Source organism: Cololabis saira, chromosome 20 (genome assembly GCF_033807715.1).
Source record: "Cololabis saira isolate AMF1-May2022 chromosome 20, fColSai1.1, whole genome shotgun sequence".
Taxonomy (NCBI): Eukaryota; Metazoa; Chordata; class Actinopteri; order Beloniformes; family Belonidae; genus Cololabis; species Cololabis saira.
In genome coordinates, this window is record NC_084606.1 from 31,566,830 (window position 1) to 31,591,705 (window position 24,876).

Here is a 24,876-nt window from a genome sequence, read left to right on the forward strand (position 1 = left end):
AATGTCAGAAGTAGTCAGGAGCAGTGAATCTAAGAGTTGAGTACATATTACACATTTCAGATAAACGCGTCACCACTGTGCTTCTTTCTTTGTATTCACTTACTTGTTCTTACAAACTTGTGACTATAATTGCTTTTATTAATTTAGCAATGCCATGCATCCATGGTCACGTGACAGTAGTCTACACTAGTGCTCAGGCACAGGTTTGTGAGAACTTCCTTGTGCTTAATGGAGACTGGACCAGAACACCACGACGCCACAAAAGAAAAAGAAAATTGTCATGTGGTGGCATTCAGTTTTATGGGTGCAACTCTAGTTTTCCTCTTCAAAGCGGACCAGGAAAGGGAGGGGGGCTCCAAAAAGGGCAGCTCAATTTACAGCCTGGTACAAAAGCATGTTTGGTCTACAAAAGAACTGTACAGGGGAGATTTTTTGTTGTTTTTTTTGTTCAGAAATAAGGTGAAAAAAGATGTTGGATTTACCTTGACATTATTGGCGAACAGCTCTCGCCAAAGAACACTCGCTGAAACCGTCAAGGTAAAAATCAACATCTTTTTTCACCTTATACCTGAACAAAAAACTGATGAACATCTTTGAGCTAACTTTAAAGGCTTCATTCAAATTCAATGTACCGTATCAGGGAAAATTAAAAAAGACCACAAATGTATGCATGGTTAGGAGCATGATGGTCTTGAGTGACAGTCTGCAGTGTGAAATGGCTAGCTGTCCTGTAAGCTATTTAGCTGGTCCTTTGATGGAGCGACCTTCACCTCGGACCGTTTCAGGACCCGTACAGGGTGACTAACCAGAGCAGGAGCCAACACCCGCCTGTTACAAACTATTACTGGGCCATGATGCTACGTCTAGCCTGGTCTCCAAGGTTGCTTGGCTTTGCAAGGACTCTATTTAGTACCAGCAGCCCTCATTTTGGACGTTTTTTTTTTTTGGGGGGGGGGGGGGGGGGTTCGCTAGCGTGACGTGGTGAAAAAAGAAAACCTATAACTGAAATCAGAAGCGGTTTTTCCAGTCCTTTTGATATAGTATATGGTAATGCTCTAGGATTGTGATTTGATTAGTTTAGGTGTAGAGAAGTTAGTTTAAAGGGGACCTATTATGGCATCTAATACCTATTTTAAACAGGCATTGAATGTCTTAAAAACAAGCTTTTGATTGTTTTTGCTAAATAAATTAGAAATTCAGCCTCTGATCCATGTCTTTATCTTCCCATTCTCTAACCTCATTATCTACGCAGGATTCTGAGTGGGCGGGGCTATGATAATGAGGCTCTGTGCTGATTGGCTGCCTGAATGACGTGATACACCGCTACGAAAAAATGGCGGAAGCTCCGGCCGGCGGAGTTAGTTGTGGGCGTGGTTTCACGCATCGCTCCTGTTGTGACGTCACGACAGGAGCAGAATCTGAACGGCTTGTAGAAGCCACATCACACTGGACGGCTCATCCGGGCGGCTGTACAGACACTGCAGAATTTAGTTGCTTTCCTCCTTCTCTGAGTTGGCAGGCTGAGGGGAGACCACTTTATAGATGTTAAAGCAAGAAAAAAATGTTTTTCATAATAGGTCCCCTTTAAACTATGCTGTCTCAACTATGGCTACATTTCTTATATTTTGAAAGTATGCTCACTCATAAAGAGGTGGGGTTGTTAAAGCTTTCATCCACCAGGGTACCACTAGGCAAAGTGAATGACTGGAAACTGCATCTTTACTGAAGGATAATTTAATCTTTCTCTTATCCTCGTAAAGATTTCTGGACCCTAAAAAGAATAATCCGAAGCAAAATGTATAGTAAAACAGATACTTGATGTGAACAGGCAGAAAGCTGATAGCTTTCTGTCTAAAGAGCCCAAGGGCCTTATCAAAGCCCATTTCCATCTAGACAGTATTTGTGCCACAGCTGTTATGAAATCCTTTGCATGAATCTACTGTATATAGCTCCTCATTTCTATGTTGCTTTCTGCAGACACATGTAAGACTCAACATCAGCAGCCTCGCCATGGTATCAATCCCATTTGAACCCATTGCCACTGGGCTGTCTCGATGGAGTTCCCCTTTTCCCTAGAAGAACCCAATGTCCTGTTAAGGCCATGTGATATGCAGACAGTTGGAAGTGTCACTTGTGCTGCGTTATCCTTCTCTCTTCTCTATCGAGGCTGAACCGCAGTGGCAGGCCTGACTCACTGAAATGCTGTACTTTCTAACGACATGAGTGCAGAGGCTGAGTCAATCTGACCTGACAAGTCTTGCATAAATCACGGCCCTTCAATTTAAGTTGCTTTGAGGAGTGTCAACAAATCAACGGGAGAAATATTAGACTCTGCTGTAGGTAGGAACTCTGCCTCTGAGATCTCATTATGGGGTGTCTCCCTTCATGCTGCGCCAGGACTGAATTGCAGAGCTTATTTCTGATTCAGTGGCAGACGCCTGCATTTTAAAGTCCTGACTTGTGATAAGGGCAAACCAGCTCCCTGAAGACAACTCCAGGGGAAATACAGGGATTTCCCAAAAGATATGTGGGAAGTGAAGTTCAATATCTTGAATGTGATGTAAACTAAAAAAGAAAAAAAGAGGTAACTGCGGCCAAGAGAAAGTTGTTTGGAACTAGGCAATAAAAAGCTTTTAAATGATAATTTACCAAATCAAGCACTCCATATGAGCTTTTATTCATTTTGTTTATGGTCCTTTGAGAACTGATGAGAGAAAAACATTAAAAATACTACAACACTGCATTTAGTGCCCGGTCTCGCCGTTAATCGTTCTATATGAAAGTGTTCAACAACAAAAGGCTGTGTTTTTCTTTCCACTTTAAAAAACAAAGCAATAATATTTTGTATCATAGACAAAAAAAAAAGGAAAAAAGAAAGGCTTTCAAGCCCCAGTTTGCAAAAGTTATTGACATCATCATGAGACAAGGCAAAAGCTAAGCTGAGAAAATAATGACTTATAAAGATCAAGATCCACCTTCGCAAAGACAAGAGAACAAATCTCGGCTGACATCCTCGCAGGGAAGAGCAACACTATAATCATTAGCAAGCATGGAGAGCTGCATAGGAGAGTAAACATGACAAAATCCAGCTACATACGCCGCCATCGTTCTCATCCGGTTTCATTTGAAACCACTTTCCTGCCACACCCCACGCTAGCATCAGTTAATTCCATTCATTTAAATAATGCACAACTATTAGTTATATTAAAGATGGGTCGTGTTTCAGCAAAGCACATTTTTATGGCTTCAGGCACTTCTCTGCACTATAAAAAAGTAACTAATCTAATGAAATAAAGAGGTCTAAACACCAGGGCGGGCAGATGCGAGGTGGTTTTAACTGATGATCAAGACGCTAGAAAGGGAATTGTGTAATTCATTTCTATTACTAGAGAGGAGCTGCAGCTCTGTTACCCTGCTCCTTTAGGTTGTACGAGGGAGAGCTATAGAAAACCTAGTTTATGTGCTTGTCAGTGTTATATTTTTTATTTTTTTGAGATCATAGTTCAAGGCGAACAGTAAGGATAAAGGGGGCCAGGGAGGGGAGGAGGTACCTTTGCTGAGAGGATGCTGGTAGGTCAAAACACCCCCTGCAGAGATGACGCTGATATAAACTGAGCTCTTCAGTGATTTGAAGGATGAAAAATAACGTGGAGTGTGTAATGCCAACAGGCTAGGAGGAAAATTAAACAGAGCACAGAAGGGGTTTCTGCAAAACTCTGAGGGAGTGACATTGAGCGAAATGGCCTAATTCAGAGTCTCACATCCTGGAGGTCTTTGGCTAAGGGACTTCAATTGACGATGTGAAAGTGTGAAGTTTACATTAAAGAGGACATATGGAAAAAGATAACTTTTTCTGTGTTTATTTTTGGATGTCTGATGACTCCACTACATTTAAAGAGATATTTAATTACTTTCGGGATGTGTCCTTTACCTCTCACGGTCTCCTGTGCCTTCAAATGGCAAAAAGCCCTGAAAGCAATTTTGGACACCCATCCCAATCATATCAGTGCAGAGGTGACTAAAGCCTGATTTAAGGTTCTGCGTTAAACCAACGGAGAGCCTACGCCGTTGCCGTGACGCCGTCGTGAACCCTTTGGACTTCTCCGTCACTTCATTTCGCCGCGGTGCAGTACCCCCCCGGAGCACTAGGGGGTTGCGTTCTTTTCCTGAATGGTTTATCGTCGTTTAATTTTTTTATTTATTTATTTTTTTTATTTTTATTTACGGACTTCCTCAATGAGTTGCTCCTCAACTTGGTCCATGTTGATAATGTTCTGTCCGTGTACAACAACAAGATGTTTAAAAATGGCGGGGATGGCGCAGTCTGGAACCGGAAATGCGTTGCTACAAAGCAAACCAATCACAGCCCTCTTGGTCTGCGTTGCCTCGACGTGTAGTTACATTCCTTGGGAGGTGCACGTCAGGCTACGGCGTAGCCACGTACCCTACGGTGTAGGCTCTGCGTTGATTTAACGCGGAACCATAATTCAGCCTTAAGAGAATTTCTTAGGGCACTTTTCACGGACAAAAATCACAAAGCCCTGTAAAAAGACGTAAAAAAACCCAAATAAAATCAACATGAAATGTCATTGAATTACAATAAACACATGACATAAATACATAAAAATCAATACACATATAAAAAGGAAAGTCAGTCTAAAGCTAGTGGCCTCAAATTCCCAATACCCATACGTTTTTAGGTGGGTGCTTGGGATGCCCAGTAGTTTAAGATTGTTGGATCGAAGGGAGCGTGATGCAGGATATAGACGAGTCCATCGGCCATATAAACTGCGGCCTGTACACAATGGTTACAATATTTAACTGGATTCTACAGGAAACTTGGAACCATTTACTTGACCTTGTGAGTAGACTTGCTGCAACATTTGGATAGCCTGCAAATGACTAAGAGCAGATTTGCTTGTCTAATGAGAATAATGCATTGCAGTAATCGACTTATAAAGATATGAAAGCATGAATGACCATTTCCAACTCATCACTAGGCGTTTTATAGATTCGATCGAGCAATTATCTTTGGATGATGAACGGGTGTTTAACGCATGCTGGGCAATGTGAGGGGAGGGAAGGTGTTTCCGGAGGCCACGTCTAGTGGTACAGGTACGATTTAACACGGCTCTCTGTCTGGTTGGCCACACTGGCTTAACTAACATCACAATAGTTGACTGATGTAGGAGATGGGGCAGGTGGTGGATCCATGCTGAATAACAATGGGATTGCATAGCAACTTCCCTCAAATCGTGTTGAACAAATATGACATGTCCTGCTGTTGTGCTCGTTGAACACAAATAAAGTCTTTTGGAGGCTCTTCAGTTTTTCAATTAGCTAAGTCAATTTAGCCAGTTGCAGATTAAAGGTATAGTCTGTGATCGTATTCAAAAACATTTATTGTTATACTGGGTGAAATGGTCCTTCCATCCTGAGAGTAGCCAGTGAATAATGTGTTCAGAAAAAGGAAAGAAAAACATCCGACCTTTCTGACAGCTTTAATCCTGTAAATACTCTGACCAATCTGTTTTTTGCGCACCGAATGAAACGGATTGGTCAGAGGACCAGAGGATTGGCAGGGGGAAGGGAACCAATCAGATGCCTTCATTTTAAGTCCCGCCCATGCCCTCCTCCATCTCATGCGCGCACTCGACACTCTGCTTCCAGCCCCCGTGTCCACTTCCCACGGATCGTCCTGGGCTCACAGTGTCCCAGTGTTTGCGGTATGCGTTCATTGTTGTGTCTAAAAATGATGCGCAGAGCCCACCCAATAAGAAACGGTACAGATATTCTGTGATATTTTTTTAATTTATAAAAAAATAAAATTATAAAAAAATAAAGGATCCCCATAACTTTGATTGAGTGGGCAGGACGTACGTTTGGGTGGGCACAGAGGTTGCTTTCCTCCTTCTCTGAGTTGGCAGGCTGAGGGGAGACCACTTTATATATGTTAAAGCAAGAAAAAACCTGTTTTTCATAATAGGTCCCCTTTAAAGGAGCATGAGGTTCCTTTTAAGAAATGAGACTCATTAGCGCCACCTTCGCCACGACGACCGTCGAGGGTACTGCAGCCAACAGTGAAGCCGTCACGGGAGAACGCGCATGCAGCGTCATTTGACGTCACATCCGCAGCCCAGCGCGGGAAATTCGGGCCCACAATTGCAGCACATTTTGCAGCACACAGCCTGTTCCAGGCAACGGAGAGATACGGTAGAGGGCTCATTCTTTTTGGTTTGGAACACTTCATCTGACATTATTACTAGAAAACTTAAAACGTATACGAATTTTTTCCATAAATCCTGCCTCAAGCTCCTTTAAAGGAGCCGTCTGTAAGAAATGGCCAAAACTGGTACTGCAGTCACTTTCAAAATATTGTTGAGCGGCGTGTACCCGGCGTGAATGCAGCAGGAACGTAGGCTGCCATGGCTGCGATAATTAGAGCCGAGCTGGCAACCCGGATGCCGAAACAATACTGACTTGGTGATTGGGAGATAGGTGGAGGGTGGAGCTTCAGAAACAATACTGACTTGGTGATTGGGAGATAGGTGGAGGGTGGAGCTTCAGAAACAATACTGACTTGGTGATTGGGAGATAGGTGGAGGGTGGAGCTTCAGAAACAATACTGACTTGGTGATTGGGAGATAGGTGGAGGGTGGAGCTTCAGAAACAATACTGACTTGGTGATTGGGAGATAGGTGGAGGGTGGAGCTTCAGAAACAATACTGACTTGGTGATTGGGAGATAGGTGGAGGGTGGAGCTTCAGGCCAAAACAAAAAATGACAACATAAACATCAGTTGAGGGCTGCAACTCCTCTTTTTAAACTGGAATATCCTGGCTTGAGTGCTGTTGTCAGTGACATAAGTATTTGAAATTAACATGATTTTTAAATGTCTGTTGACATATCGGGGTCATTTTATGATTCGTTTTATTATTGCTCTTACATACAGCTCCTTTAAGGTTCTGTAATATGCTGATTTATGACCTCTGAGGATGAGGAGCTTACAGACATCTTCATCTTGACATCAACAAGTCCCACCCACGACCCGCCTTCACGCGTCAGTTCTGTTTACATTAGTCCTGATCCGTAATTAAGTGTACTCTCAGAGTTATGAAGCTCGACACACATCGGTCAATGTAAAAAGGACAGGCGACACGCTAGATTTGCATGTTAGACATGGGGCATTCGACAATGTAAAAGGGGCTACTGGATAAGACTAACTGCAGTTTACAAATATTTCTTAGAAGAATATTGACATGAGGTTCAAAGGAGTGCAACAGCTAAAATATTAACTCTTAATTACTTAGGCTAGTGTGACAGCTGCAGAAAGTGTCCAAATGGCTTGATTGATCCATTGTCAGGAACAATCATCACCTCTGTCTTATCAGGATTTTCTTGTAAACCCGTTTAGACATCCAGTCTGATAGCATTAAAACAATCAAGAAGCCATGATAACTTATTCGTATAGTGTCATTAAGCTTAAATGAGATGAATAACTGGGTATCGTCTACATGGAAGTGATATAGAACATTAAGGCCTAATTTACACTCCACTCTCGTAGGTTCTAAATGTTTCCATCACTACCCCTCATAACCTTTTGCTTCATTTGCATTTTTATGGTTGTTAAGGAACATATCCGCCAGCAAGCAGGGATGAGTCTATTACTGCTATCAACAAACATGGCAACGGTAGCGGAAATGGTTTTATCTGCACTACTTCAGAGAGACAGGAAAGGAGCAGTGCAAATGGCGGTGGTGCATTGAGACCACAAAAAAACACAAACACATGTAAACACATACATGTAAATGTGGGGGCTTGTTTATTTAATATTACCCATGGACAAAATTGATGACGAATGCCATTTTCAACACTTTTGGCAGCTCTCAAGAAAGATGTCAAGATGGTTGAAAAGGGAGCCGTTGGACAATAGAGAAACAATAATTTGCAATTACATAGAATTTTGCAGCAGAAAATTTAAAAACAAACTTACGAGTAGTAGTAAAATGTATCGAAATTTAAAGCTGCTGTCACACCATGGCGATTTAGCCAGTGTATGCCGATGTATGAAAACTTAATAAGTCACAGGTAGGTTTTGTATAAGTTAAGAGCACGATGAAACACCTGTAGTAAAATTCACATTGTAGTATAACACCGTCATCAAAAAATTTGTGTATGCACAAAATTTTGTGCATGGACAACAGTTTTTGATGTACGGCAGCATACGGGGTCATATATCCTCCATACGCATTCCATAAGTTATGCAATCATTGACACATGTTCACACGTTAGCTGTAAGATACTTATAAATCAAAATACGTTGAGGGAATATCGAGGGAAATAACGCTCAACTCAGACGAAACTTCAGATAACCCAGCTTTCCACCAGTATGCATTTTTGAATTCATAATTATTGTTTTGTCCGTAACTTCGAGCAAGTTACGCACATACAAATCTAATAATACACACAAATCAATAGGGGTGTAACAATATATCGTGCCACGAAATTTTGCGATACAAAAACGTCACGAAACGTGTCGTGGAGGTGACAAATTGTATCGCGATATTGGGTTATTAATATTAATCTATTGTGTTCACTAGTAATGCACATCCAACTACGCCTCGACCCGCGGACCAAAATCTTCCTCCGCTCAGAAGAAACTAGTACCGTTTTGGTCCCGTTCACAGGACTCTTGCAGGGTTTTGAGCTCTGAACTTTTACTTATGTAAGGCTGGTGTAGAGTTAAGCCTTACCTTATTAAATTAACCCTTTTTGGGGTGGTGAGTAGGATAAACACGGGGACAACTTCTGCTGAGTTCCAGTGTACTTTAATGTCCCTCAACAGTGTAGGATTTTAGAACATCAACACAGCACCTAGTGCCGTACTGTGGCGTATCACTCCGCCCAATCTAAACAGACTAATCACTACAGATAAACTGACTAGTGTCATTATAGTCCCTGATTTACATCAGAATATAAAGAATATATTTATAAAATAATGAACCCTGAATTACCAAAATAACCTTCTTAACAAAAATAAATCTCTCTTACACTTATAAGGTGAGCATGAATCAATCTGTTTTATGATGTAAAATTGTATGTATTTATTTATTTATTTAATTTTAGTTGTTACATTTCTGGAAAAGAAAAAAGTCAAATCATACATGAGAGAAACTATTCGTTTAGGCAAAATATTTTTACTTTACATTTAGTTCAGTTTGTGGAAAATGGTTGGCCTGGCTTTCTCTTTAAAACTTAAACAGTTATAAAGCATTACAAACTGTAACAATAGGGCAAACGCACAGTATTGTTTTGTATTTTGTGTCTTTCAAATAAAAGACCTTTTTTTTCCAGTCATATGTTCCTCATTCAAGGTTGTTAAAAAAATACTGCTATAATATCGTATCGTATCGTTATCGTGACCTCAATATCGTGTATCGTACCGTATCGTGAGATTAGTGTATCGTTACACCCCTACAAATCAAGTACTACACACAAAATCGATAACACACGCACAAATTAAGAGCTACACACATACAAATCAAGTAGTATGCACACACAAATGTGTTGAGTCGATTTTCTCTCCATACTAATCTGTTCATTTCCGTTCCCTAACATTTTCAAATGTAAAGGCAGTACCATAGAAGCCAGCTCCCTAAACCTGCATCATCAATCTTAACCATCTTGCAAACAAATGCTAGTATTATAATCCAACACTGTTAACAGTGTAAACACCTTCTAAAGGCAAACTAACTAAAGAAATCACACTGGTGTATAAGGCCATGCTAAAAACGCCAAATATGTATTTGCAGTGGAGATCACATAGTGCAGATCTCTGATAATTTTCTTTCAAAACTGCAACCACCTACAGGCTTCTGAAGCTCCAGCTGGCAAGCAATCCTGAAGAGAACAGATTCTCCCCCAGCAGGGGCCATAGGGATGCGGCGGGAGAGAGTAAAAGAAGCTCATTCTGTTGATTAAATTTAGTTGATTTAGCTCCTTGGCTTCTCCAGGGTGACTCGGCGCTCCCAGATTATAAACCCTTAAATGCTGGGTCTTTACTGAGATGCTTCTCATCTGTTACAGAGAGCATTTTTAATGTTTTTTTTCTTTTTTTTTTCCTCCCAGACAGCTGCACGTATTAATATCGTTCCCAGCCCCCAGTTTGACATGTTGATTTTGTGATGACTCTTTCAAACTGGTTCACAGTGAGTGTAATGTCAGCATCTAGTGCAAAGGTAATCCTTGCGAGATGATATAAAAATGCCTCGGGGCCATTTTGTAGAATTTGTGTGTTTTGAAAAGGTGTCCCAGTTTGATTAAAAAAATTAAATAAAATACTATATGAAACAGGCTAAAATATGTAAATTTAAGTGTGAAATCTCATCCTACCAAGCTAGTAAGCGTCTTGTAGTCGTGTGATATTTCATAATTTTATGATGCTTTCAGACAGCGGTCTTTTTAAAAAGACAATGAGGGGAGCAAGCTTTTTTTAAGCTGTAATGAAAGCATTCAGTGGTTAATTCAGGTCATGCACAGGTAAGTCTCAGGTTTCTTTCTTGATGAACTAATTTGAAGGTGAGTAATTGTGTGGAACTTACAGTGTGTTACGTTGCTGTGTAATATCTTTGAACGTTCTATTAAAATACTCTCATTTGTAAAAGTTGTTCATTTCTTAGGTTTTTTTTTCATGCCTTAAGATATTTTTAATCAAATTGTTGAAATTCATGAGGGCAAGCCATTTTAAGCCGGGCAATTATTACTGTTCATCATTTCCACTTACATGGGTAGACATTTCCCCCCAAAAAATGTAGGTTTCAAAATAAGATTTTATAAGTTTTATTTTAAATAAGGCTCTTTTTTTAAATTAAAAGGTAGGGTAAGTGACCCTTTACACACTGTCCATTACACTGTAACGCCATACAAGAACCTTTGACTGAAAAAAATAGCCACGAGATCGGGTAATACAACGGATACTTGTGTTTCTTTTTGTTGTTTTTTTAAACATACACCACGGTCGTAGAGATTGAGATTAAAACTAACACCCTATTCATCGATATCATGTGACGTCACACAGTACTCGCAGCGCCATCTTGAGGACCGACTTCCAACATGCCGTCTATCTGTTGTGCCGTGGGATGCGACAACAATATGTCTAAAAAAACGGGATTGAACTTTTATAATGTCCCCAAAAACACTGAGCGTCGAGAGAAATGGTTTGCTGCTATCAGGAGGGACCACTGGACTCCTACAGAGCACTCCAGACTTTGCAGTGAGCACTTTGTTTCGGGTAAATAACCAGGCTCGCCACCCATCCCTTGAAATACAGAATTGTTACAGGAATTAAAAGTTGCGTTCCGTATTGAACCAAAACGGAACGCAGTTTATTCTGTATTTCACAATTGTCCCATGCACGTCTGTCACACACAGGAACAACGAACTAACAGTAATAAACAAAATAAAGGAGAGGATATATTAAAGACAGCAACATGTGTTGCTTCGCTCTGTTATTTATTAATGTCATGTCATTTCATTTGTTTCAGTAAATTCAACTAAGGTGAAAACAAATATATTAGATATATTATTTCCCACTGCATGCAAAGTGATATATTCCAAGCCTTTATTTATTATATTTTTGATGATTATGGCTCACAGTTTATGAAAAGCCCAAATAAAAAATCTCAAAAACTTAGAATATTTTATAAAATCATTAAACAATTCAATCATCAAAATGATAACAGATAAAGGCTTAATATATCTTGCTTTGCATGTAATGAGACTATGTAATATATTAGTTTCACCTTGTAAGTCTAATTATTGAAATAAATTAACTTTTACACCATATTCTAATTTTTCTAATTTCACAGCCTGATGTGAAGTAGCGGTAGGCTTCGGTACTTTTAAAAGCTTTGAGAGCTTCGCCGGTGTATGGAGAAAGATTGTGGACCAGGTAGATATATATGTCCGCAAACGACAAATCTGGCAGGTTTTTGGCAGACTGGAGTGGAGTCAGTAATTGATTAGATATTATATACGGATCGAAACCTAAAGTGTCAGTTTTCTGTAGATACCGTTGCTGTTCTTCGGGAGTTAAGTGAGTTATTAGGTGAGACGTCATATTGGCTGCGCTACGTGAAGGTCCCCGGTCGGTCCTCAAGATGGCGCTGACAACAAAAAATGTCACGTGACTGATACCCATGAATATTGGTGCAATACAGCGAGAAGACCTAAAGCCTAAGAAGACCTAAAGCGTCGGTCCATCTATCGTTTTTTCACCTAATCTCCACCTTCATGAAATGTATTCGTAGCAAAATATCTCTGGTCCAAATACTCAAACGTGAGATTGCTGAACGTAATTTAGAAATCCTGATTAGCATAGACCCCGGCCGGGACGTTCCTGTTGAACAACTTCTCCTGCTCCAGGGCCGTTTTTCACCCCGTTAAGGTTCCTGAAGGCTTTTACAGGGCCGTTCCTGGTAATGGACACACGCACAAACAGTCCAGCCCCGACAAATATCTACTTGGAACTCCCCCTAGTGGAAACGCGCCTGTACACTGCAAAAACTCAAAATCTTAACAAGAATATTTGTTTTATTTCTAGTTAAAATTTCTCATTTTTAGCAAAAAAAAAATCTCATTACACTTAAAACAAGACTAATCACTGGATAAAACAACAATTTCCACCTGTTTCAAGTAGATTTTCACTTAAAATAAGTAGAAAAATCTGCCAGTGGAACAAGATTGTTTTGCTTGTAATAAGAAGATAAATCTTGTCCCACTGGCAGATTTTTCTACTTATTTCAAGTGAAAATTTACTTGAAATACTGTAGGTGAAAATTGTCAAATAACAAGTTATTTTTCTGGGAATGACTCTTGTTTGAAGTGTAATGAGATTTTTTGACTAAAAATTAGGGCAGGGCGATATGGACCAAAAGTCATATCTCGATATTTTCTAGCTGAATGACGATACTCGATATATATCGATATTTTTTCTGTGCCATAATTGGGGTTTCCCCCAAAGCATTATAGCATAGCATCTCTGTTAGCTTCATTTTTTTCTGAGGCAAACCCTTAAAAAAACAGTCAGTTTTAAAGGGGACCTATTATGAAAAACAGGTTTTTTCTTGTTTTAACATATATAAAGTGGTCTCCCCTCACCCTGCCAGCACAGGGGAGACAAAATACCATGAAATTCTGCAGGGTCTCTGACCCCCGCCTTACAGAGTCCCCCAGTGTCACGTGACCTTTTTTTGAGCCATTCTGAATCTGCGCCTATGGTGACGTCACCATAGGCGCTCATTTCCATAGGTTCAGCCTCCGCTGCTGAAACCACGCCCACAACCAGCTCTCTACGCTGGAGCGGTCCATCCTTCAGCCAGTCGGACGCGGCGCTGCGGATCCGGGTTAAATCATCCAGGTTCCCGGGTGGTTTGGGAGCTGGGTCCTCGGGGATCTGTCCCAGGTCGGACCAGCTTCACTTTCCGAGATTTTCAGCGAAATCTGTCGGTTTGATCCCCGGTAACGGGAGATGCGCCGCGGATGCGCCCCGGAGCCGATCTGTGCGCCGGCCGTGGGGTTGCAGCGCCCGTCGCGCAGCATCCGCCGGGCAGATCCGGCTGAAATTCCGCTGGTCGGTCCCCGGGAGTCCCTGCTACCAGTCCAGGCCGGTTCCTGCGGTCCCGGCCGGTCGGAACCGGTCAGATTCCCTGGTTAAAGCCGCGGTGATGCGCGCTGCTCCAGCAGCGCTGCTCCCGGGCGCCCGGCGTGGCTCCGAGGCCAGCGTTCAGCATCCGCCGGGTAGATCCGGCTTAAATAGCGCATAAATGTTATTTATATACAACTCATATTTTATTTTTTTAACAATAAAGTTTCCATTTGTGAAAATTCAGTGTTGTGATAATTTACAGGCTCGGGCTGCTCTGGCGGAGCAAGGGTTTATGCTCCTCCCCTGCTACCCGTCATTCAGGGAGCCAATCAGCGCAGAGGCTCATTATCATACCCCCCCCTTCCCTAAAAATGAGGCGCAGAAAAAGAGGTTAGAAGCGGTAAAACTAGTGACAGGGCCCACAGGCTGGATTTATGATTTATGTAGAAAAAACAAGCTTTAGATTGTTTTTAAGACATTCAAGGCCTGTTTAAAATATACATTAAATGCCATAATAGGTCACCTTTAATACAAAGCCTCGTGCCAAATGTCACACAGGTAAATTAAAATACACTGTGCAATTAATACAATGTAGACAGTAACAGGCAGACTTTTCCACTGAGGTTGACAGTTGTGCAAATTACAAAACATTTGTGCAAATCCCAAATAAAACATTCAAGTCAATTTGTCACAAAATAAGCTATATCAAAATCATAAAAAAAAAATAATTAATAATCGATATAAACGATATTGTCTCGTACCATATCGCGTTTGAAAATATATCGATATATATTAAAATCTTGATATATCGCCCAGCCCTACTAAAAATGAGACATTTTAACTAGAAATAAGACAAATATTCCTGGTAAGATTTTGAGTTTTTGCAGTGTAGAGGAGAGGCTGGGAAGAGTTCATGATGTGATGGTTTTTTATTGTGGTCAGCACTGGGCTGAGGGGGAGGGAGGAGGTACTGTAGCTCTCCATATCTGGTTGATGCTTTGTTTAAGTGTCACCAAGCATGACATCATCCAGAAATCCCTTACCCAACCTTTAATTTGTGAGTGCATTCATTTACACATTTTCATTCTGGAGAAGGTATCAAATCAAAGTCATACTTTTGAATTTCCATCACACATTTTGATCTAGTTTCATGATAATATTAGATGAATACCTGTACGTCAAAAAGAAAATGTACTTACTCATATGCCTTCAGCTCGTAACACTGGCCGTTCAAAAACAGAAACTCCCAGTCTGTCCCATAGTCTATAGCTAGCTTCTTCTGTAGATCACTGAGGGGGAAAAAGAACTAATCAGTACTTATATTCAGCAAATCGATGCAAGGACAGCAAGTAGAATGTGTTAAGAGTTATCCTCAACTTAATCAGTTCCATGGTTTTAGTTGAAGCTGCACGGGTCACACGCACACACACACACACACACACACACTCCTTAACATGCACCAGGCTGCTTTAATAACTTGCGGGTGACTCAGAACTATGCTGACAGTGTAGCTTTATTTTCCTTGCCCCCCTTAGTGACTGACTTCTTGGAAAGTGTGTTGATGAGGCGGCCCTTTAAAGCCCATTTCTATGCAGTATTTCCAATTATCTGAGCTGGTGAGGGCTGCTCTTCTTCACTAATGGCAGATAAGGCAAGTGAGCCCTATCTCTAGCCGTGCACAGCCCTCATTTCCATATTCATAACCTAGAATTGCTAATAGGTTTAACAAATGTTTAGGGAAGGTGATTGTTCCGCTTGAGGTTGATAAGGTAGGGTGGTGTAGGGGGATGAATCCGGGTCAGAAAAGCAATGCGGGTTGTGTAACCATGCTTGCATGTGGTTTTTCTAGTAGGGCAGAGGTCATGACATTGATGCATATTGTCATCTTCTGTATAAAATGCTCTTTACGCCATAAACTGCTTCAACTAAGAGGGAAAATAATATTACTTCTATATGATTGCCAAAAGAATAAATGCACAGTGAACTAATATCTGCCTAATGATATCGCCTACAGAGAACACAGGGGGGGAGGGGGGCGGTTACAAATGGCATTAAGTTATTTGACCAGAAGGAATAACAGTAAGGTGGAAAAAAAGAAGAGTATATGAAGTCATGGCAGCTCATTTCCCTCATCCTCGCCTCGTGGAGGCATTTGTTGATGGGGAAAAATGTTGACCTTTTGGTAACTGCCATCTCTGTTCTTGGCACTCCTTTCTCCTTTTATTGTAATGCACAGTTTGCAAGCCCAAAGGGCCACAGAAGCTACTTATCAGCTATTTCTAGCTGGCTTGCAGCTCTGTGACAACATCTGAGAGAGAGAATATAAGAGGAATATAGGCCCAGACACACTCGTGCTTTTTCTTTGTCACACTTTTTAGCGGCTGTAAGAATGTTAAACGGTGGCTTTATAAAATCATTCAAAAAGTAGAATTTAGAAATGTTTGACAACATTTTTTGACAACAATACAAAACTGCCACTGTTTTGCTGTTTATACGCAATAAAATAATGACAAGGTTTTGCATAATAATTTGAATAATGATTTGTCTCCACGTTCCAGTGAAGGATGTTGAAACTCCTATGCTCAAAGTAAGTTGGGAAAAGGCCTATTCAGCAGCACAGTAGGCAACAAATAGCATTTGTTTTTCTTCATTAAATTTAGCCCTAGGTATCACACAGTGCAAATTCATTACTGCATTACTGTGTAGCTTTCCACGCTACTTTGGCACAGAGGGATAGTGTCTATTTTAAGTCCTGGTTAGATATCATGCCACCCTGCTTACAATAGCAACACAAGAAGCAAATGCATCATCCACACAAAGTGCAAAGTGTTGAGGATTTAGCACAAAGCATGAGAAAACAGAAGCAAACCTCTTCGTCTAATACCGTACTTTACTTTTTTTCCTCACCTTATTTCCGTGTTGACTGTCTCATAGGCATCTTCTAACTTTTTCAGATTGGTAGCCTCCCACTCTGCAACAAGACAAAACAAAAGGTCGGATTTATTAACGCTGCAGAGTTGTTATACGTCCTCACTCGTGTGTTGGCAAACAGTGGGCTCTTAATATAGGGGATAGCAGAAAAGCAATTATCAGGTGTGCTATGTATAGAAAATCAGGCGTATGAGAAAGAGAGAAGGGAAAGAAAAAAAAAGCATTCAGAACAGCAGTTTTTTTTATATACAGCACAACATTTCAGTTTAACAAATTGATGATCATTTTGACAAACGTATGCAATCCTGCATTCATTTCTCCTCCCTGAGTTTTAGTGGGGTTCAGGTCTGTAGTAGCCATTCCATGTGTAAAAATTACATCTCTTCCTCTGGACCATTCTTTTGCCATTTGAGCCCATTTGAGTCTTGGTATTGTCATCTTGCATTCGGTACGTTTCTATTAGCTGGGTTTATGGGTAGTTTTCCCAGGGCTGGATCGCTGACATGACTCCATTACCAGGAATAACCCTGTAGAAGAGGCCGGGGGGAATATTAACATTCCTGAAGTAGAGGTACTGAGGTTGGCCTAGAGGAACTACCTGGTGGGGTGTCTCTGCTGATTGGGATTTCCAAATTATGTTCAACGTGAACATAAATCATATGAACACATTTTATGAAGATGGAAATTACAAGAAAAAAAACAATCGCTGGACTGATAAGGGAATCTAGGCCCTCTTGGTGCACAACGCCACTGTAGAGCTCCAGCGGTGGGTTTTATTTTCATCTAAATCACTACCATGGCGGCGTATGTCAAAAAAAGCAAACAAATCAAAAATAATATCCCTTCTTTGTTTATTTGTTTCTTCTTCTTTTCTTCTTCTTTTTACACTCCTTTAGTCTCCATGGCTGTTTGCAAACAGCAAAAGGGTTTATCTGGAACCCCGCTGATGGAAACTCACCCATTATGCCCATTTAGTCCCAATTCCTCCAACGCTCTTCACACTGGGCCTCATCATACATTTTATTCCAACTCACCATTTCTTAACATGTATAAAAGCAATATATTCTCTTGCTGCCAGAATGCATAATTTGTATGCCATAATCTACGGTAGTTTTTCAGTAAGGAGGTGATTTGTGGGCAAATCTATTCAGATATATGAGGTTTTTATGAATGCCCACTGTGCAACTGAAAATGCTCTCAATTTAACTAATAAGAAGTGCAGTGAGCTCAACAATTTAATTCCAATAATTTGCCCCTTCTAAAACAGAATAGAATGGTTTGCATGACCATGAGGTGTGTTCTCTGACAAGATGACTGTCTAAGGATCGGGAAGCTGCTTGCTGCATCAGTTAGGGTTAAGTAGTTGGTTGTTAGTTGACGCACGTTTGCCTACATTCACACGGCCTGCTTGCAGTGATGGAGTGTGAATGCAAAAATCATACCGTCAATTCCGATTTTCACATTTAAAACATTTATCAAATATACATCTAATTTTTTTTTTTTTTAAACTTTGTTTATTAAGATTTTCAGTTTTTTATAAAGAACAGGATCAAAACAAGATTATGGTCATCATCTAGGTGGAGGCAGAACATGCATGAACTACAATATAAAAAATATGTATAATAAAGTAAGTAATACCCTCAGCAAAATGAAAAGTCAGAGATAACAACAACAAAACAAACCAGAAAGAAAGAAAAAAACACAAGTAGGCACTGTCACACATGTCACGCTTGGGGATCAGAAGAAATGAAGCATGGTGGTTTTTAAATTGGTAGACAGGTTTAAATGATTATGGGACTGCAGACAATTGAATATTTTCTTTTATGTGTTTCAGGAAAGGGTTCCACAATTTAGAAAAGGTTTTAGCAGAGCCTCTCAAGGAATGCTTTATTTTCTCTAGTTTCAAAAAATAGAGTAAATCCCTTATCCAGTGAGTAAATGTGGAGGTTGTGCCTCCTTCCATTTGAGTAAAATTAATCGCCTGGCGAGCAGAGTGGCGAAAGCAACGCAGTCAGCTTCTGCCTTTGAAAGTACAATTGTATCTGGGGGAACGCCAAAGATTGCTATAGATGGGCACGGAGAAATTAATTTATTAAGGCAATCAGAAATTGTTCTAAAAATAAGAGACCAAAATTATTTAAGTTCAACACATGACCAGAACATGTGCGCATGAGTGGCAGGCATTAACTTGCAGCAATTGCAAGTTGAACTCACATCTGGAAAGAATTTTGACATCTTTAGTCCAGTCCAATGGGTCCGGTGTATTATTTTGCACTGCATTAAGCCATGCCTGGCGCAGATAGATGACGTATGGACTCTCAGTAAGACGGACTGCCAGAGCTCCTCTGGAATAACATCACCAATGTCAGATTCCCAGTCTCCTTTTAAGGATAGATAGGAGGAGCTCTGCACCTGAGAAAGCCTACTGTATAGAGTGGATATGAGACCTCTAAGAGTCGGTGGGCGCTCTAATAGAGCATCACACGGGTTGCATGGAGGCAAAGAAGGAAACTGCGGAAGCGTTTTGCGTAGAAAGTCTTGTACTTGCAAAAAACGAAATAAATGTTTTTTGGGCAGACTGAATTTAGAGCAGAGTTGTTCAAAAGATGAAAAAACGTAATCTGAGTAAAGATCGTAAAAGGTTTTGATACCCAAATTCTGCCACTCTGTAATATTGGATAAGGAAGGTGCAGCATGGTTGGAGCGAATAGGGGATTTCAGCAAAAATGATATCCAGCCAAAGTGTCGTTGTATCTGTGTCCAGATCCTCATGGTTGATTTCACCATTTTATTCTTAGTGACTTCTGTGAGGGATGTAGAGACAGAGGAGTAAACCAAGGCTGGCAAAGATGAAGACCGACATGACAGATTCAAGGGTGTACCATGAAGGAGCATCAGCAGATCAGATATTGGATGCCCAGTAATACGCAAAAAAGTTTGGCGCAGCCATGCCCCCTTTACATTTTGAATGCTGCAAAACAGTTTTCATAATTTGGGGGGCTCCGCCATTCCAAATGAAAGAGGAAATAATAGCATCAAGTCTGCGGAAAAATGATTTGGGAATGAGTATAGGAACACATTGAAATAGGTATGTAAATTTAGGGAGAATATTCATCCGCACTGAGTTGATACGACCTGCAGCAGAGAGAGGTAAAGACTTCCAGCGTTTAAGAGTAAGTTCCGTCTGAACAATTAGGGGAAGAAAATTAGCAGAGAGGAGCTAAGAAAACGTATCTGTAACACAAACACCTAGATACACAAACTTATCTGTGACCTTAAAGGGGAGAGAAGTGAATGGGAACTGACGCGCAGCCTCGTTAATTGGAAATAACTTGCTCTTCTGCAAATTTAGTTTATGGCCCGAAAGAACATGAAATTGTTCTAGGATGCTAAAAACATGAGGTAGAGAGTTGGCAGGGTCAGAGATGTACAGGAGCATGTCATCAGCATAAAGTGAAACTTTCTGCTCCATACCTTCCCTACGGATACCCGCAATTAGTATGTTATGACGAAGTGCCAGAGATAGGGGTTCGATGGCAATAGCGAAAAGCAATGGCGAAAGGGGGCATCCTGTCTTGTGCCGCGACCTACGCAAAAATAACTAGTGGAAGTGTTGTTGGTGCTAACTGATGCGGCTGGAGATGTGTATAATAGCCGAATCCAAGACACAAACCTTTCGCCAAAGCCAAATCTTTCAAGGGTATAAATTAAGAACCTCCATTCTACCCTATCAAAAGCCTTTTCGGCTTTCTAAGAAAACTAACAGTTCAGGGATAGAGGAGGTTGAAGTGTTATAAATAATGTTGAACAGCCATCTGACATTGTAAAAAGAAAATCTATTCTTAATGAAGCCTGACTGATCCGCAGATATGATGTTCAGTAGAACTCTCTCCAAGTGGTGGGCAAGAATCTTCGCAAGGATCTTCACATCAACATTTAATAAAGAAATTGGACGATAAGAACCGCAGCAGTGAGGATACTTGTTCTTCTTAGGGAGAAGAGAGATATGGGCTTCACGTAGCGTCCTGGGCAGAATGTCAGCATCAAGGGATTCATTATACATGTTAAGAAGGAGAGGCGACAGCTTTATAGAAAATGTTTTAAAAGATTTGAAGGGGAAACCATCGGGGCCGGGACTTTTGCCACGTGGCATAGCTGTGATTGCATCAATCACCTCTCTCAAAGTGACTATCAAGAGCTGCAGCAGTATCAGTGACCACTACTGGTATAGGAAGATTTTCAAAAAACTTTTGTTGAGTTTTTGCTCCGAAGTGTACAATTATACATAAAAATTCCGAAAGGCATTGTTTATTTCAAGGGGATCATGGGTTAGGCAATTGCTTGTGCTAATATCTGGGATAAGACGTGAGGCAGACGATTGTCTGAGCTGGTGAGCTAGCAGTCTGCTCGGCTTTTCACCATATTCGTAAAAGTTGTGCCTGGACTTAATAAGCATGTCTTTTGCCTCTGTAGTGGAAAGGTTATCAAACTCTGACTTAAGAAGAAGTATCTCCTTATAGAGGTCAGGCGATGGCAGACAGAATTGTTCATAAACTTGATAATCAGTTAGAGAGGTGAGTGATCTGAGATAACCCTTGCTTGATAGCTGCAGTCCTGAATGATTGGTAATAGTTTATTGTCGACCAGAAAATAGTCTATGCGGGAAAACGAATGATGAACTGGGGAGAAGAAGGAATAGCGTCTGCGTATTCTATTTTGACCAGACAAGTTCAAATGTGTTTCTTGGATGAATGCAATTTGTACATTCAGGCTGTCGAGGTAAGAGAGAACTCTATTGAGCTTCGTGGGTTTACCTAAACCTCTAACATTCCAGCTAGCAAATGTAATAGATTTGCCTGCAGTCCCAAAAGTCAATCCACCATTACTCGAGGCCATGCAAGTATGGAAGTAAATTAGACAGTGACATCAGTTGCGTCTGGCCCCCCATGCAATATTTCTCCATAGGCCTACGTAGAAAGACAAAAAAGATACAAAAAAAACACCGCACCACCCCCCACCTGCACACCTCCCAGAACATGGTGCAGCTGTACCCCCTAGATAACCCAGACTATGTAGACTAACCTACTACTATCCAAAAGGTGACAATATTTAAAACATAAAAGCAAGCTGAGGTGGATGCCAGAACATCCATTAATTAAACAGACATTTGTCGAGATTAAGTGAAAACATAAAGAAACAGCTTGAATGTCAAGGCTCTATATGATTTGTTTGCAGAGAAGTGAGGCAAACGTTTGCAGTGCACAATAATCCAACCAAGGCTGACAGTTTTGCCAAGATATAGGAATCAAAATGAATTGAGGGAGGGAAAAGAAAAAAAAAAATCTGCCGAATGAAAACTAAATGGCCAGTGTACACACATGAATGAGAGACAAACTACTGTATAACAGCATGTAATTCAACTAGAAATGAAAGTCTGAATCATTACGTGCCGGTCAGCTGTATCTGCTAAGTCCCTCCATCACCAGACGCAGCTCTGCCGGCGGTGCCAGGTGCACTAGAAACCACAAAGTTCATGGCCAGTTGAGGGTCGGTGAATGATCGTTCAGACATCCCCGGTAGTGATGCGGAACCGTGCGGGGTAACAGAAGCCAAATCGGGCACCCTGGATGTCACGGAGCAGCCACTTCACGTCTACGAAAGCCGCCCGTCGTTTGGCTTCACTGGCGGTGAGATCGGGGAAGATGTGAATTGGCCGCCCGTTGGAGAGAGCTTTCACCTGGCGGGCTTGGTGGAGGATGAGCTCACGGATGTGAACCCTGATGACAAACGGCCTGGGCGGTTGATCGGACCTCGGTTTAGCTTGCAGTGTCCTGTGGGCTCTGTCAAGTAGAGGCTTCTCCTCCAAGCGGAGCACTTTTTGCAGGAGGCTGGAGATAAATTCAGTCGGCGATACGCCCTCAAGCTCCTCTGGGATGCCCACGAGCCTGATGTTGTTCCTCTCAAGATCCTCACATTTAGATTGGAGGTCTCTGACATCCGACTGGAGCTTAGTCACAGCTGTTTCCAGAGTTGTTACCGAGTCGCTCGTTGACAGCAGCAATATCTGCCTGTATACCACTAACAGCCACTTCTATTTTGGAGCAAATATCGCTCTTCAGGGAAGCCAGGGCAGGTGAACGTGCTGGCCGTCTGCAGGTCTTCCCCTGGCTCCGTCTCATCACCTGAAGCGGTAGCAGTGGCCGCAGCGGTAGCGTAAGCAGCAGCACTGCGGGACGACTTTCAGATAGTGGATTTGCTGGTCGGAGGCTTCCTGGTTTGTTCTCAAAATCCGCCAGATAGAAATTTGGTCATTTAAGAACACACAGGTAGCATTCAATGTGTGTTTGAGTCTGAAGTGGGCTGTTTAACTCGAAATTAACAAATCACCTCACGGAGCTCGCTCAAGACACGTCTACATCCTTTCACCGCAACAGCGCCCCACAAATATACATTTATTTTGTGGCCATGTGACTATGGCTTAAGAATACGATATTCTTTCACATGTTTACAGAAGGCCATGAAAAATCAGAAAGTTATGAAAGTTAGGTTATTTTGCATTCCTGCAACAATATTTGGTAGTTTTCATATTTGCTGTGGACAATCCTGAGGGAGAAGGGCTGCATTCTTCACAAGGCATGCACAATTCAGCAGCAAATACCAACTTTTTTCCCCTTGATCTTTTCCTAAATAAGTGGAAATGTCTTTGTCTAAAGTTAAATGTCACCAACAACATCCAGCTCAAAGCTCCCACTTCAGCATGGTCTCGCGAATGTGATGTTTTCTGTTGTTGTTGACACAAATGACATCTGACAGGTATGCGGTACACATATGTGCCTTTTCAGAGGGCTGCCATGTTCACATGGAAGTGTGATCCATGACCTTTGCAGTTTTGAGTGTAAATCGTCAAATAAGACATTTACCAAAGCAGAATCTAATCGGCATTGGAGAAGGTAGCATGTAATGTAAACTGCAGTAAAAAGTCACTGCAGTACCTTTACCTCTGAACTCTGGTTAAATCCAGATTTTTAAATGTTAATATATAAACATATATACATCTCTTTCTCTTTCTCTTTCTCATATATATATATATATATATATATATATATATATATATATATATATATATATATATATACACATACACATAGACGTGTTTGTACACCAGTTATTCAAAATAATCTCAAATGACTGTAAAATCTTCCACTCTCTGCAGAAAGTAATCTTAATCATTTTAAACTCCTTCAAATTTAGACATGTGGCGACAACAATACAAGCCATACACACAATTCAGAAATCTCATGGCTGCTGATTTTACTGCAGTGACCCTGAGTAGTAGTCACATTCATTTAGAATCAGTGATCCATAATCACCGTCCTGCTACCTCTATTTGGTGTCTGCCAAAGAAAACAAAATATGGATTATCAGGAAAAGCTGCACTGACTTCTTCAGATTCCTTCGTGAATGAAAGGACAACACTGCTAATTGGTAACTGAAACAAAGTCCATCATGGAATGACAGTTTTTATGAGACAAGACTAAAGACTTGTAACAAGAGTTGGAATAGATAGTAGTGTAGTAGTGTTCTCCAATTGTGTCCCATTGGCACTTTAAACCTGATGACTGACACTCAAGAACGACTCCTGCATGATTTTCTTTCAGGCAGTGAAAATGTGTCTGGGTAGGTTTGGTTTCTGAAAAGAGGGACTTCTAGAAATTATAAGGAAAACCTAATATTAGCATTATTTTCTGTTTTATCCAACGTATTTTGTTTTGTTTTATTATAATCATTTTCTGACTTTAATAATTAAAATCACAGCAAATAAGAGCAGATTAAGTCATCATGACAATAATGTGTAGAAATATGTTTAATTGGCATGATGATTTTACTGAGTATTGAACAGATTTAATTAATTCTTAAGTGACACTAGCACACTATGGTGAAGTAAGAGAGATTAAATTAAGACTAGTGAGCAGCTGGAGAGTACACAATAGTAGCTGGAGGCGATCCCTCCCAAAGCCAGCTACAGACGCGGCCAGTGAGAAGCCGGCAGTGGTAACTGAACGACTAACAGTAGCAAGTGATAAGGCAACCACTCCTTTGACTTGGGTGATTGTGCATCAATTTCACGTAGTTATCCAGTATATCATCAAGTGCCTTGGCTGGGCATTAGCACAGTAAGGCCAGCCAGTAGCAAGTCTAAGCTGGCAACTAGGCGGCTACTAAAACATCCATTAATGTGGTTGTTAAGCAACTGCAAATGCTGAAGGTAGCTAAAGCAGCTGCCTTTTTGATTAATATTC

The 24,876-nt window shown here is 41.0% G+C and overlaps 1 protein-coding gene across 1 annotated transcript in view; it reads right to left on the minus strand.

Annotated features, from left to right (window-relative positions):
- LOC133419948 (glucosidase 2 subunit beta-like) overlaps nt 1-24,876 on the minus strand; it is a 247,937-nt gene that overhangs the window by 134,522 nt on the left and 88,539 nt on the right. Inside the window, exons 3-4 of the mRNA XM_061709453.1 lie at nt 16,553-16,616; nt 14,845-14,934 (exon numbers count right to left, since the gene is read on the minus strand). Coding sequence (XP_061565437.1) covers nt 14,845-14,934; nt 16,553-16,616 — 154 coding nt within the window. The remainder of the gene's footprint in view (nt 1-14,844; nt 14,935-16,552; nt 16,617-24,876) is intronic.